Source organism: Leptosomus discolor, chromosome 4, assembly GCF_034619465.1.
Source record: "Leptosomus discolor isolate bLepDis1 chromosome 4, bLepDis1.hap2, whole genome shotgun sequence".
NCBI classification, from domain to species: domain Eukaryota; kingdom Metazoa; phylum Chordata; class Aves; order Leptosomiformes; family Leptosomidae; genus Leptosomus; species Leptosomus discolor.
Window position 1 is genome coordinate 36,443,551 of NC_141394.1, and position 15,360 is coordinate 36,458,910.

The 15,360-nt window shown below is 37.5% G+C and overlaps 1 protein-coding gene across 6 annotated transcripts in view; it reads right to left on the reverse strand.

The window, feature by feature from the left end:
* The window catches only part of WDR17 (WD repeat domain 17), a 47,429-nt gene that overhangs the window by 15,333 nt on the left and 16,736 nt on the right, over positions 1-15,360 (reverse strand). For 4 of the 6 annotated variants that reach the window (XM_086463906.1, XM_086463907.1, XM_086463912.1 and 1 more), the window contains 9 exons: positions 14,574-14,742; positions 12,456-12,547; positions 11,216-11,298; positions 10,208-10,294; positions 9,330-9,494; positions 4,944-5,146; positions 4,659-4,808; positions 4,430-4,560; positions 2,491-2,616 (listed from right to left, as the gene is read on the reverse strand). In XM_086463906.1, the coding sequence (XP_086320032.1) occupies positions 2,491-2,616; positions 4,430-4,560; positions 4,659-4,808; positions 4,944-5,146; positions 9,330-9,494; positions 10,208-10,294; positions 11,216-11,298; positions 12,456-12,547; positions 14,574-14,742 (1,206 nt within the window). The remainder of the gene's footprint in view (positions 1-2,490; positions 2,617-4,429; positions 4,561-4,658; positions 4,809-4,943; positions 5,147-9,329; positions 9,495-10,207; positions 10,295-11,215; positions 11,299-12,455; positions 12,548-14,573; positions 14,743-15,360) is intronic. The other 2 variants (XM_086463911.1, XM_086463910.1) reach the window with 1 other exon arrangement.

Genomic DNA, 15,360 nt, shown 5'->3' on the forward strand with positions numbered 1-15,360 from the left:
GTTTTCTTAAGAATGAACAAGCATCAAACATTACAATGGAATATAAAGGCTATCATTTAAGAAAAAAGTCCTCTTGAGAAAAAGCTAATTGGAAGAGATTACAATGAGATTACAGTGAACTAATTAGAAGAGCTTACAATGAGATTACAGTGAACTATTTATATTCTTAAAGTAACTGTGTTGGTGTTTTGTTGCACATGTACATTTTCCTCAATTATCTTCCTTTAATCTTTTATATATTTTTTTAATTCTCAAACATTTTCTCATATGTCACAGTAATTCACCCAGATATCCACCATAAAAATCTTGATATTTTTGAAATTAAAAAAAATAATTGTGAACATAACTGACACAGAGCTGGAAATTGTACTTATCACCATTATACTAATGTCTACATAAAGGAAGAATGAAGACAGTAGGCTCAACCTGTGTCCTGATCTGTCATATGCCATTAACCTTATGACCAATAAATAATTTCTATTCCAAGCACCGCAATTTTTATATTAGTTGAAGAGGTAAGACTAAATTTCTCCATCCGTGACAGTTTGAGAAACAAGCTGCCACAGGAACACATTTAACATTAAAAAAAATAACAGCAAAAGGAGCTTCACATTTCAAGAATTCTCAGTTTATCATCAATGCACATGAGACGGTGTTTGACTATTCATGGCTTTACAATACCATATATGGTGGATGAAGAACAAATTTCGAACATTCTTCACCAAAGCAAGCTGCAATGTAGACCAATGGGAGCTGCTGAGAAAGGCAAAGGATCTCTTTTTTTAACTATGTTAGTTTTTTTACTTAGCATCTCTATCTTTTTTATTTTTCAGTGCTGAAATCTCCAATGTATCCTCTCTGTTTGCTAGAAAAACAAAACGCACACTGCTCTAAGTCCCTACTTCATCCTGAAATGTCTAAGTGCTGCAATGCCATTATCCAGTTTCCTAAGGAAAACACAGTATTAGCAGCCGTACACAAGCAGCCAGTCCCACCCTACCCCTACTTTCTCTTAAAGCTCTCAAGCAAGATTCTGAGTCAGCAAAAAGGGGATAAAATCAGAGAATCACAGAACATTAGGGGTTGGAAGGGGCCTCAAAAGATCATCTAGTCCAACCCCCCTGCCAGAGCAGGACCACCTAGAGTAGATCACACCGGAACGCGCCCAGGTGGGTTTTGAGTATCTCCAGAGGAGGAGACTCCACAACCTCTCTGGGCAGCCTGTTCCAATGCTCTGTCACACTCAGTGAAAAAGTTTTTCATGATGTTAATGTGGAACCTCCTGTGCTTCAGCTTGCACCCATTGCCCCTTGTCCTATTGTTGGCTATCACCGAGAAGAGCCCGGCTCCATCCTCCTGACACTCGTCCTTTACGTATTTATAAACATTAATGAGGTCTTGTAATGAATGTGACCACTTAAACCAGATCCACAGAATGACCAGCAAGTACTGTAGTTACTCTAGGTCACTCAAGTTACAAATGCATGAAATCATGTTGCAGGGATAAACAGTGACTCAAGAATTAATGTCGTTTCCTCAGGCTAACAGGCTGAGAAGACACACAGCTTCATAGTATTAGCAGAGCAGCTGCTACGATTACCGTTAACATCACCAATAAAAAACTTCCATCACTTAAAGAGTCAGAAAGTATGTAGGACACTCTTAAAGAGCCTGTGATTTTGCAAAAGAGACAGCCTGCAACAGCAAACTACTCGTGATACCTGGCAGGTATTTAGGCCTGGGAGTGGCACATGGGGAGTTATGCATCTCCTGATCCCCAACAATAGACAATCTTTCCTCTATTTCCCACCCAGTCATTACAGTATGAGATTCTTTAGTATCCCTGGGTCCCTGACAGAACCATGTATGCCCATATTCTGCACAAATTGTACGTCTGGTTGCATATTCATATATGCAGCTGCTAATAAATGTATGGCCTAGTACTTGAATTTCACATTCACATCTGCGTCATTCTTCAGCTGCGTATCTGTATCAATGACAGGTTCTTGTTTCTCCACTCCTTCTTCCAGACAGCTACAGAGCATATTTCGCTCTCCTCCACTTTCAGACATGAATTCCCCTGTCACTGCATCTGAACGTAACCACAAACTTCATGTTTATACAACCAAGTAATTTGACTTTACTGAATATAAAAGTACAATATATATAATAGCAAAGACAAACTCACTTCATAGCTCAAGCTGTAGTGATGCCTGCTTTGCAATTTTGTGTCATTATTTTGAAAACTGCTTTTCTAGTGAATAACCGTAACCCAGCATTTTAATACTGACTATGCATGAATTCACACAGACTTAGTTAGATGCTATTGTTCTAACAGACTCATACTGCACAGAGAACTGATACTGCACAAATATTTTTAGGCATGAAATAATTTGTGACCCTTTTGTAAAGCATTAAATGTTATTTTTAAGGAGTGAAATACCATGTGGATTAACAACTACTTTCACATGCCGTTTATGCTTCACTTACCATTCTAAATCTAATGAGATGTTTCATATGCATAATTCCTTTGCAGTAGTTTTGTGGAAGCAAACTGTCGTCCTGTCCTTTTATCACAGCAACCAAATCCCATAAATTTTTGCTGCCTCCTGGAGGCTAAAATTGTTAGTGAAGAAAAGAGTTCTATTACAGTGATGATCAAGAGAGAAACTTGAACTTATAAAGACACTGGAAAACATTTGTCAGTCAATTCCAGGAAATACAATTTCAGACCATTTCAATATTAGAAGCTTTACTATGAAGACATGGATTAGTTCACAATACAACTCCTTCAGTCTTCTTGAAGGCTCTGAACATACCACAACATCCACGAACATTCAGTATTTGGTTACGTGCGGACATAGTTGAGGGCTCGCCGTTAAAGAGTTTTCCCTTTTGCTCCCAAAGAACTACAAGTTATCTGGTGGCTACTGCTGGCATAAAACAACATTCAGCTGCTGGGATGCAGGAGCTGCCCCAGTACTGGTTTACCAGTTTCTGTAAAGCAAGGTCTAGGTCAGGTTAAAAAAACAACTTCAAGGCTTGACTGACACAATCTGGTTTACTATTTTAATATTACGTCTTAAAATAGACACATATGGTATAGCTGTATATGCACAAAATCTTGCAGGCCATCAAGGCAAATTTTAAAAAATAAATTTTAAGCATTTTTATTGGTCTAACACTTGACTCAATCCTTCTGTAGAACTAAGACAATGGTTTAACATTAAATGAGGTCTAGAAGACAATGAGTAATTAAAAACTTAAAAAAAAAATTAAAAATCATTAAACCTTTGACCTGAAGGAGCTTTTCTAATAATAACAACAGGATCACAAATTTCTAAGTCAAATTATTTCTGAGCTGGTAAAAAGCAGAAGATCCTACTAGAAAAAAAAAGAGACTATTCCCCTCTTTTTTCAATCCCTTAAAACTCTTACTTGACTCCCCATATTTTAAGCACAATACTGTTTTCTGGACTCAAAAAGCACTGAACACAGCTGAACAGCTGTTCAAAAGAAATTTTGGTTTTTGGAAAATTCTAATATTCTTAAACAGTTTCACTCTCAAATCAACACGGGACATCAAAATTTATAACTTCTATAAAACAAGGAATTCCATTAAAATATATTTGTTAAAACAACCTGGAAATGTCAATATTTGTAATTGAGAAAGATTTGTTCAGCATTTCTAAATCATACGCTTAAATATAGATAGAAATCAAAACAAATATTTTGGATGAACAAGGTCTTTGTAGATCATGTATTGACTTAAATTACAACAGTGCTTGAAACAAGCTATAGTTCCAGGTCTTTTTTGTCTTGTTCTACACCTCAGGTTCAGCTCCTCTGCAGGTAAGCACTCACAGGGACCCAGTAGTTTATGTTTTTAACTCGATCGCACAGAAAGGCTGCAGTGATTTATAGGAAATATCACTATGCAATGGAGCAAAGTCAACAGATGGATGGATACTGGGGCATGGGTCTTCCAGATCTACAGCTCCTAGAAAGTAATACAGCAGTTTTGGCACAGCCACTCGGGCAGTTCAAAACTTATCTGTAATGAGGGTGGATTAAAATTAAGAACCTTTGATGGATTAAAATTAAAAACTCCAATGCAGTTTCATAAAATGCATCTTTTTATTCTTTTCAATAGAAAATTCTTGTCACATCAAACCTTTCCTATGGAAAATTAAATTATCCCACCCACTTCACTTCGTGAAAAATCAGTGTTCACAACTGACAAACAATTCAGTCCTGGACATTTTTACATGCAGAACTGTTAATTCATTTCTGCATATTTTCTGAGCTCCCTTTAAGAAAGGGAGAAAAAAAAAATGGTAGAGAAGAAAGAAATTTCAGTTTTGGAGACTGACTTCAGAAAAGAAAGTCATGCACACTGACAACATCCTTACGTTTGCAGAATACTTACTGAAAAACATTCTGAAAACCACCTTAGTTTTTTTCCTCGAGGATTTCCTGTCAATTTTTCCACTTCTTGTTTAATATCCCTGGAAACTTTACCACACAGCAATGGAGGAACACCAGATTCCACAGCACGATCTAACACACACAAAGATTTATATATGAAAATTAAAAAAAAAAAAAGTACTATAGTAACATACAGAAAACTAAACCAACAGTACATACAATTTACTTACCTGTATTACCGATAATCTCATCCCAACATCTATCTGTCAGGATATTTATTTGTAGAGGGTTTATAAGAGGTGTCAATGACCAGAGTCTCACAGTGGAGTCACGAGAGCAAGATGCCATAGTAAATGGACGACTAGGATGACATGTTAATCCTAGTAGAGAGGGCATTTAAAAATGTAGTCAAATAAGTTTATCTAAGAATCAGTTGGATTAAATTATTTTATATATTTTAAAACATTTTAAAATGCATTTCAATATAGAAATAAAACAAAATTTTAAAATATTACCATATACATCTGCACCATGATCATAAACTGTGTCCAAACATGTTCCATCTCTGGTGTCCCAGACTCGAATTGTATAGTCCCAACTGCCGGATATCAGAAGGTAAGGAATTTCAGGATTCCACATCAGTCCCCGTACTGGAGCTGTATGTCCACTAAGAACATTTATACAAGCATCCTGTGTATAATCCCATATTCGAACAGTACTGAAATAGGATAAGAGACATATGTCCATCAAATCACCTACTAAAATATGATTATGTCTCTACTTCAGCAATAGTCTAAGTTTCAAATTTATCAGAATATTTATTTGCAATATGTTTACAGAAGTTGTAATAGGAGAGGTTGGAGCCAATGCCCTTTGTGTTTAGGATGGGGTACAAGACACACCAAAGACAGTTCACCAGAGTAAGAAACTATTCCATCCACCGTATAGTCTTTCACAATCTCACATGCACCATTATCTTACATGTCAGTAAGAGAAAGTAAGATTGGCCATACACCTGCATGTGTAATAAATTTGTCTGTTAGGACAACCCACCTCACTGTCCACCCATCTATCCCACACTTCCTAACCTTACCTATGAGAATGTGATGGGAGACAGTGTTAAAAGCCTTGCTGAAGTCAAGGCAGACAACATCCACTGCTCTCTCCTCGTCTACCCAGCCAGTCATGCCATCACAGAAGGCTATCAGACTGGTCAGGCATGATTTCCCCTTAGTGAATCCACGCTGACTACTCCTGCTAATCATCTTTTCCTCCATGTGCTTTGAGATAACAGCCAGAACGAGCTGTTCCATCACCCTCCCAGGGATGGAGGTGAGACTGACTAGCTGTAGTTTTCCAGGTCCTCCTTCTTGCCCTTCTTGAAGACTGGAGTTACATTTGCTATCCTCCAGTCCTCAGGCACCTCTCCTGTCTTCTACAACCTTCCAAAGACAATGGAGAGTGGCTTTGCAATGGCATCCACCAGCTCCCTCAGCACTTGTGCATGCATCCCATCAGGGCCCATGGATTTGTGAGTGTCTAGTTTACCTAAAAGATCCCTAACCCAATCCTCCTCGACCAAGGACTAAGCCTCCCTTCTTCTGACTCCTTCTTCTACTGCTCTAGGTTAATCTGCTTTGGCAGGGGAATTGGACCAGATGATCTCCAGGGGTCCCTTCCAACTCCTACCATTCTGTAATTCTGTGACTCTCAAGGGGAAATAATGAAAAAAAAAACAAAGCAAAACTGTAAGATCTATCTTTCCTATGGCTTTAACAGACCCAGAAAACTACAGATCTGCTAGTCTAACCTCAGTTCCTGGAAAAATTATGAAGATCATACTGGGTACTACTGAAAGGCACTTAAAGAATAACGCAATCATTAGGCACAGGCACAGTCAACCTGGGTTCACAAAGGCAAGGTCCTGTTCAACTAATTTGATATTCTTCTATGATAAGGTCACCCACCCAGTGGATGAAGGGAAGTGGTGGATATAGTTTTTCTGGATTTTAGTAAGGCTTTTGATAGTGTCCCTCACAGCATCCTTCTGGGAAAGTTCTTCAGTGGTGGGATAAGCAGGTTCATGGTGCACTGGGTGAAGAACTGGCAGAAGGGCAGGGCTCAAAGTGTAGTAGCAAATAGGTCTACATCTGGCTGGTGACTGGTCACCAGTGGCGTTCCTCAGGGTTCAATTCTAGGGCCAGTTCTGTTCAATATATTTATCAACGATCCGGACACAGGAGTTGAATGCACTATTAGCAAGTTTGTCAATGATACCAAACTGGGAGGTGCTGTTGACTTTCTTGAGGGACAACAGGCCTTGCAGAGGGATCTAGATAGATTGGAGTATTGGGCTACAATTAATGGGATGAAATTTAACAAGTCCAAATGCTGGATTCTGCATCTGGGATGAAGCAATGCCACACACAAGTATAAGCTAGGAGAGGAGTGGCTGTAGAGCAGCCCTGCAGAAAGGGATCTGGGGGTGCTGGTCAACAGCAGGCTCAGTGTGAGTCAGCAGTGTGCCCTGGCAGCCCAGAGGGCAAACCCCATCCTGGGGTGCACCAAACACAGCAGAACCAGCTGGTCAAAGGAGCTGATTATCTCACTGTATTCAGCGCTGGTGCGGCCTCACCTCGAGTCCTGTGTGCAGTTCTGGGAACCACAGATTAAGAAGGGTGTGAAGGTCCTTGAATGCGTCCAGAGGAGGGCAACAAGGCTGGTGAAAGGGCTGGAAGGCATGTCCTGTGAGGAGCGGCTGAGGACTTTGGGCTTATCTAGTTTGGAGAAAAGGAGGCTGAGGGGGTGACTTCATTGCTCTCTACAGCTTCCTGAGGAGGGGAAGTGGAGAGGGAGGTGCTGAGCTTTTCTCGTTGGGATCTAGTGGGAATGATTCAAAGCTGCAGCAAGGGAGGTTCAGACTGGACATTAGGAAGCATTTCTTCGCCAAGAGGGTGGTCAACCACTGGAACAGGCTTCCTAGAGAGGTGGTCGATGCCCCAAGCCCGTCAGTGTTTAAGAGACATTTGGACAATGCCCTTAGCAACATGCTTTAACTTTTGGCCAGCCCTGAAGTGGTCAGTCAGTTGGACTAGATGATCATTGTAGGTCCCTTCCAACTGAAATATTCTATTTTATGCTATTCTAGTTCATTAAAGAACTCCAAGAGAACTACGTGTCCCACAAAGTAGTGATTATCACATTATAGAGGAACAAACCGCTTTATGTTTTAGGCACTGTTTCCCTAAAATGCAACATTGTTTGAAAACCTCCAAACACTGGTTGGCAGTCGTTGCAATGTGCCTCTTGAAGGCAAGACATACAGGTTTTTGAGGTCAAAGAAGTTGACACAACACAAAATGTGTCAATTTGCTATGACAAACAGACTGTCAGCAGTTTTTCTTTTTTGTTGCATGTCTCCTCTCCTCTCCTCTGAGCGTGGCATTTGTCACATGGCAGAAGTGGACACCACACTATCTTAAATTGTGAAACTCCCACGACAATTACACAAGTAACGAGGAAGAAATCATACCAGCTTTCTCACTATTTTTTAATTCCCTTTTAATCAAGTAAGTTTCCAACATTTCCTTCTATTTTCAATAGTTGTTATTAGCTGGGTACAGCTAATTGAGCAGACTACAGAATTAGGAAGTTAAAGGTTCAGTTTCTTGAAAAGATCATTGTAATTCTGGATAAATTTTATTAAATTATCAAATATGTTACCAACACTCACTCGTAGCAGCAAAGCCACCTATTACAGTTTCTCCAGTGCTGCAAGGGGGCCATTTGATAGACCTTGCATCACAAAACAGAATCCAGAAGTTAGAAGGCCATTTTCTATATTTACATACGTATTGTCCTACAGCAAGATGTGCTCATGTGTGACTTGCATACTGTTCCTATGTACTGTATAAGCCTAGGTGCTAAACAGATAATCTGAAATAGTTCTGAGTTTGTCTATGAACAGGAGTATTACCAAGTACAATAAACTCAAAAGACTGCCTACTTTCTGTGTTACCTGGGACTAAGTTATTCAGTGACTCCCTTCCCTCAAAGTGAAAGTGTAACTGTATTCTGGAAATCCCCCTGTAATCAAGTCTTATTACATAGCCATGCTTGGTAATAAAGTCATAATATCTCAAAATAACACTGTGACAGAATTTTGGATTTAATACTTCTTGCTCATATGAAATAGAGAGGACTGACATGACAGAAGTTTGTTATCAAGTTGGTTTCTTTCATGAACTATTACACTATGAACTAACAGATTTTGCTGCAAGCATAGACATCTAACGAATGATATCAGGGAAAGCAATGGAAGTCAATACTCCAAACTTGTGATCCTTCACAAAAACGTTTTGTATATTCTGCAGGGAAGTGGCTTACAATCATAGAAAAATCCTTCCTCCTGCTTACATCCTCCCTCCCTTGAAGGAGATGTGCTCTCCCTCAAAAAACGTCATCAAAACCAACAAAACAGAAGTACCAAGCACTTACTAAAAATCTCCACAGATTCTACTTAATTATACTTTTGAAAGACATCAAACAAGAGCAGGTCTTGCACCCATATCTTTAGACATATTGTAAGCATGTGGTGTCCCCCTTGTATCATTCCTGGGAGTAACAGGTATCAGCCACTGATTCTGATTCTACGCTTGGGAAAGCATTTTGGAAGTTGCATTGCTACAGCAGTTGTGACAATTTAGATAGTGATCCTGTTGCCCAAACACTATATTAAGCTAACCGCAAAGATATCCCTGAATCTGAACAAGGCAGAGATGTAGACTACTGTATTATTTACAGTTTTCAAAGGTGCCAGCACTAGCACAACTAAAGATCTTAAGTTTCTCTAATAGCTCTGCTTGAGGTTTTAAGTTTTCTAATAGTTCAGAAATACACACCCATCATCAGAGCCACTGCAGAGGATTCCTTCTCTCAGAGGAGACCACCGTACATGAAACACCTTTGCAGTATGCCCTGTAAAAACTTTCAGTGGCTGATCAGAGCTGGTTGCCAAGTAGTAAACACGAACATTTTTATCCTCACAACCAGTAGCTATCATGTCCCTGCAAAATAAAAAAAGTAAAATCATCAGTCACAGGGATCATCAAAAGCACTTTTTTTTTTTCGTTTAAAAATAAATATGACATGTATCTTGAAATTTACTTTAAAACCCAGCATACTTCTGCTTCTTCTTGGTCTCTTTGTAATGTAATTATTGATTACTGAATTAAATATACTAAATCAGAAAAAACCCTGATAAAGATCCATTAGTTGCAATAGGGAATAGTATTTGCACTACAGTCTGACCAAGCACCCAATACACAACTATTAATAGACTGAATTACTGTATAATTGTTTTTTGACAAAAAGATCTCATGTTGTTATTAGCAATTAGCTGAAAAATTAACATATATCACAGTGTATTTAGTTGCCTGCTGTATCTTCAGCTTAGTAGTCATTAAAAGGAAGCCAATCGAAACCCCTCTTTCCTGGTACTCAATGTCTACTTTTTTTTTTCCTCAGTCAGAGAATTTTTTTTCCTCTCTTATTGGTATGAAAAGACCCTCTTTTGAAAGAGAAGCAAGTTCATGCTGGGCAATGAAATACACTACTGTGAATATAAAGCTGCTACAGATAAATCCTACTATGGAACAGAAACAATTTCAGTGCTCTAATATCACAGTATATGTCACATCCTAAATAATTTTGTGTTACTTTACTGGTAATCAATTTAAATAGTAAATATCATCAATTCTTTCAGTTAATTTTTACTTACTTGTTGTTTTGACTCCAATCACAGCCAAACACTGCAGCTGGATGTTTGTACTTGTGAAGAACCTTGCCATCAATGGTTCGAATAATACTGAAACCAATTACAATGTAATATTATGAGGAAAAAAACCATTCTCAGTAGGCTATTCAAAAGTCAAGTTTGAATCTGTGCAAATAAGCCAGATAGCAAAAAAAGTATGCAGAAAAAATATGAGAAATCTTTATTCCTACAGCCCCTCAATCACAAGGCTAACTATGTATTTCCCAACAAAATATTTTAATTGGACTTCAAAGTCCATGTTCCTTCAGAAGGGCTATAAAGATGTCCACTGTGGTACTACCCTCCCTGAAAGGATCCTCATAGCCCAAAATCTGAGTTGTAGCTATGGCTTTAGGGTACAAATAGATTTTTAGGGATTTTTAAAAAAATAATTAAATAATTGATTGTTTTCTGAAATTCATGCTTGTTATGTTTGAGCTGAAATAACGTGGGTAGAAAGGGAAAAGAATGAACAAGGATTAAAAAAATGTACTGAAACACAATACATGCAAAATTGTTCTCAATGGGCATTTGCAAGATGCAAGTTTTTACAGGTAAGCTATTACACTGCTGTAAGAGTACAACTGCAATTACTTTGTTCTAAAATAGTGATTTCTAGTCCTTGAGATAATAAACTTAAAAAAAAAATTAAAAAATTGAGACAAGTAAAGTGGGATGGCTTTTGAAATGTGTCCTCTGTATCTACCGATAAGAAACCTAGAAGAATATTCTTGGCTAACTAAAAATCAATATTCAGTTTCACTATCAGAGTATCTGATATAATGCAAACATTTCCTTTATTTTTTTCTTAAAATCATGAAAAATATATCCTAATAAGTACAGGAGATTAATATAATCCAAGTTTTGTCCAGTAAGAAAAATTTTATAATTAATCACTAATAGTACTGTCAAACTGTTTAGTGACTTGAGAAGTGCATTTAGCAATTATTTTTTTCTTCCAATAACACTCACCAAAATCCATCACTGCTGCAGGTTGCTATTCTTTTGGAATCTTTATGACTCCAGGCAATGCAGAAGATTCCATTCTTTCCATGCTTCAAAAAATGCAAAATACCTATCAATAAGAAATAATTCACCCCTTTTTCTCTCATCTATTGACTCATCTTTTTTTATTCTGTTCTCCTATGGGCTTCAGGCCTTTCCTCCCAGTAAAGTGTACTGTACAAAACCCCATTATAATGAGTCCCCAATATAGCTGGGATATTTGAGAATTCAATTCCAAAAAACTGGGACTGAGGAGAGAGACAGTAAAGCTGCCACACTCCAGGATCCAAGAGACAAAGCTGGGTCAAGTTAAAGAATGAGTATAACTATATAAACCTGAAGCTTGAATAAAGGTTAGCTACTTGTTGGAATGACGAAGTTAGTGGGCATAAATAATTGCGGTACGTGAAAACTTAAGTGGAACATGTATCAGGACGAGAGTTTGAGAAAAGATGTTTAGTAGCACAAGCGCAAATCTTCTGAGCTTTCAAACGCAGGAACTCCCGAGTGTATGTATGTGTATTTGTCTCCTGCCCACCCCTCCACCCCCCCGTCTCTATCTTCTTAAAGAGAATCCTTTGTGCTCTGATGCAGATGCCACATTATGTCTGTATGATCTGAAGATGACAGCTCTATACTTAGAATACACAAAATAGTGTAGAATAATACAACACAGTATTAAATAGCTCCTCCTGCCAATTAAGCTACTGCTTCAGGACTTGCAAACGCCTGTGTAGATTTCACGTAATTCAAGGCAAGATTCTAAATAAGGCGTACTGTTTAGCGTGCTGCAAAATGGAGCTTTATTGTCTAGACTTCAGGGACTGAATTTTTTTTCTGGGCCTTACAGTTGAAAACACAGAACATCTTTTTACATTTTGATATCCAGTTTAAAGTCTGTACGTCCGTATACATTTACACTTTTAAGAAGGAATCAGTAATGCTTTTGCTGTGTATCAGGACCAATTTTAAGACAATGGAGACCATCGGGTGCTTCATCTTTCTTATGTCACAAACCAGTCTGAGGAAGTACAAATACTTCTGCCTCAGAGATAAGCTAGCACCCACATAACTATTTATATAGATGTTTATATTATAGCACCTTTTAAAAACATATGAACTTTGACCCATCTTTATTTATTGACACTAGAGGGAACGACTAACTTACATTTCACATAGACAAAAAAAAGAAGCAATCTCCTCTTACCTCACTGAATCTGGTTATCATTTTGCCTTTTGGGACATCCCAGATGAAGCCACCATTTCTGGATGTTGCACCTGCTATGCAGTTCAGATCTCCTTTAGAGAAAGAAATTTGTAAGATCTCACAATAAATATAAGATCACAATATTGTTTGACTAATGTGTTTCTACTTTAAATTCAAGAACAGTAATATAAACAGAGGACACCAATAGCAAATAAACAAGAGTTTTTAGTAGTTTAAGGCCAGCGTTTGATACTAAGTCACAAACATCAATTTCAACAAAAGCCCGGCCTGCTTTTCTACTTTCCTGTTTTGAGGAAAGGACAAAATAAAAGTTGTATTGTTGTAAAAAGTATTCTCAATGCCTGCTGAAAGTTAAGTTGACAAGAAAATAACGTCCATGATGCGTATGACTCAAACTTTATACAATCTTAGTGTTTCAAGCTTAAAGTGGTAGCAACTACAGCATTTTCTTTTAAAGTTCCCTGTGTACTAAGACAAATCAGGAAGAATGTGACAGAACTTCTAACACTACTTTGTTTTCTTATCTTTGCCACTGCAGCATCTAGGCCCATCAAGAACGTACCTGAATCTGTAACCATACTCTACAAGGTGCAAAATCTGAATATACAACTCCATGGTAAGAACCTGAAAACTGCATTCAGGCCTAATCCAAAAGCCACCAAATTCTCCTCACCACAGTGACCCTCTATCCCAATATAGCTATACTTTTCATAAATAGCTATATGGCACATTTATATAAAACTTTTGACTGTTATTTTATACCAGACTTCACAGGTGGAAAAGGCAATCTATGTAGGGGGAGTCTAGAAAGGTATATATATAAAATGGAAAGAGATACAGATAGAATTACAGAGGAAAAAAAAAAAAGAAAAGAAAAGAAAAAAGAGTCATCGCTATGTTCAAAGGTCTTTTGAGATCAAATAAAACGGTAGCATGCATTGGCTTATATATTAGGAATAAAGTACAAAGTGGGGAGGAACTCTTTAGGAGTAAGAGATGTGAAAGAAGCAGGAGAGGTTCTGTCTGGGATGGACAGGAACTTTTGGACAGGATGGTAAGGAACTGAAGTTGAAGCACGTTCTTCCAATTAGCTTAAATTTACCTTTTTGTAAAAAAAAAAAAAAAAAAAAAAAAATCAGGATACAACACTAGAAAAGCACCCCCCCAGTGCACAAACTATTCTCTCAATATGAGACACTACTACAAACTGAATTCTGAATTTAAATTTCAAAATAAAATAACACACAAGTAAACATCATATTTCATATTGCCATAATTTCCATATAGCAAGACAGATTATCCGTGAAGAGGAACAAGGTGCAAAACTTTCTGAAATTAAAAAAGTGCAAATTCATTTCACATATGCACACTACATTAAGCTTCCCATCACAGTATTTTTTCCTGTCAGCTATTATTTCTTAGAGTTTAAAAGCATAGGAGAGAAAGGTAGTGAGTTGAATTATTTAGACCTTTTAAAAAAATGCATCTTCTGCCCAAAAAATGAAAGTGCAACAAGAAAGCCTAGCCATCATCAACTACTGACATTAGTAACTATTAGACATGTACTCCCAGGTTCACCTAAATGGGCTGCAGAACAGCTTTAAGAAGAAAATTTCCCACTGACTTCAGTGACTTCTCTGAGAAACAGAAGATGCTTTGCAGGAAAGATACTCCCTATGCTAATAAAGTAAAAGCAGAGCTCTTCAGTGATTAGAATCCTACACAAAGAAGGAAGAGAAAGAACTGAACATGTATGTTCCACTTTTTCAGCACAAAATAGAATCTGAATTCCTTTAACTAGCTGCTTCCCATGCAAAGAAAGCCTTTTAATCATCTGCATAATGTAATGCTAGAAAGGTTCTGGAGATTTTCCTCACTCCATTCTGACTCAGTATGAAATACTGAGATCATTCCTCACAAGGGTAAGCCTCAACAAGGTCTGAAGCACTGAATTCTACAGGTTTCACAGATAATACTTCAGTTATGTTTAAACTCACTAAGATGTCCTTCCACCTAAAACTAATACTTTTATAATACAAATTCTGCTGGTCAATGCTAATTCAAAGAACATTTAGAGCTAAAGCAAAATATTCTTACCTGGAGCCCAAGAAAGGGAATAAATAACCCCCTCATTACCAGGAGATGTGTAAACCGCTGTTAAAGTATTTATGTCCCAAACTTTTATTGTGCCATCAAATGAAGCTGTAGCAAGAAGATCAGGGTTATCAGGTTTGAATTTGCAATCAAAGATGGTCTCAACATGTCCCTTAAATGAAACAAATATTTAATCCATTTTTATTACAGTTGATTTTTTTCCAGAAGTCCAACTCTAGATCAAACTCTACAATATATTGTATTATAACCTGTCAGGTCAATTATGAGTTCCAAAAAAACCTCTGTGTTATGGCACATCAGTCAAAATTAAAAGGCATAAAATATCTTGGACTCTTAACACTCCTCCTTTTCACAGATCATTATTAAATATACAAAAATTCTGCCCTGAAACAACAGGGCAATGCAATACCAGGGACTTGTTAGCTTTTTTTGTTGGAACAGAGTTGCTATAAAACAGAATTAAAAAAAAATAAGCTAAAAAAAAACCCCAAGAAAAATTGATTTTTAAAACCGGAAATAATTGTGCCCTTTAGATAAAAAGTATCTGACTGAAAAAATAAAGCTTTGTATGTTGATCATGTTCTACAGGTTTTCTAGTATTCCCTTGAGTTTTCTATGTCTCTAAATACGGTCTATGCTCTGTTCCAGTTTAAACTTCAATCCATTAGAAAATTCACATGTCAATTGGCTGTTTTCTAGGACCTGCATTTTTAGAATCTCACTTGACACGTACATGAGAAACAGATAATATGTAAGAATTTTTTAAGAC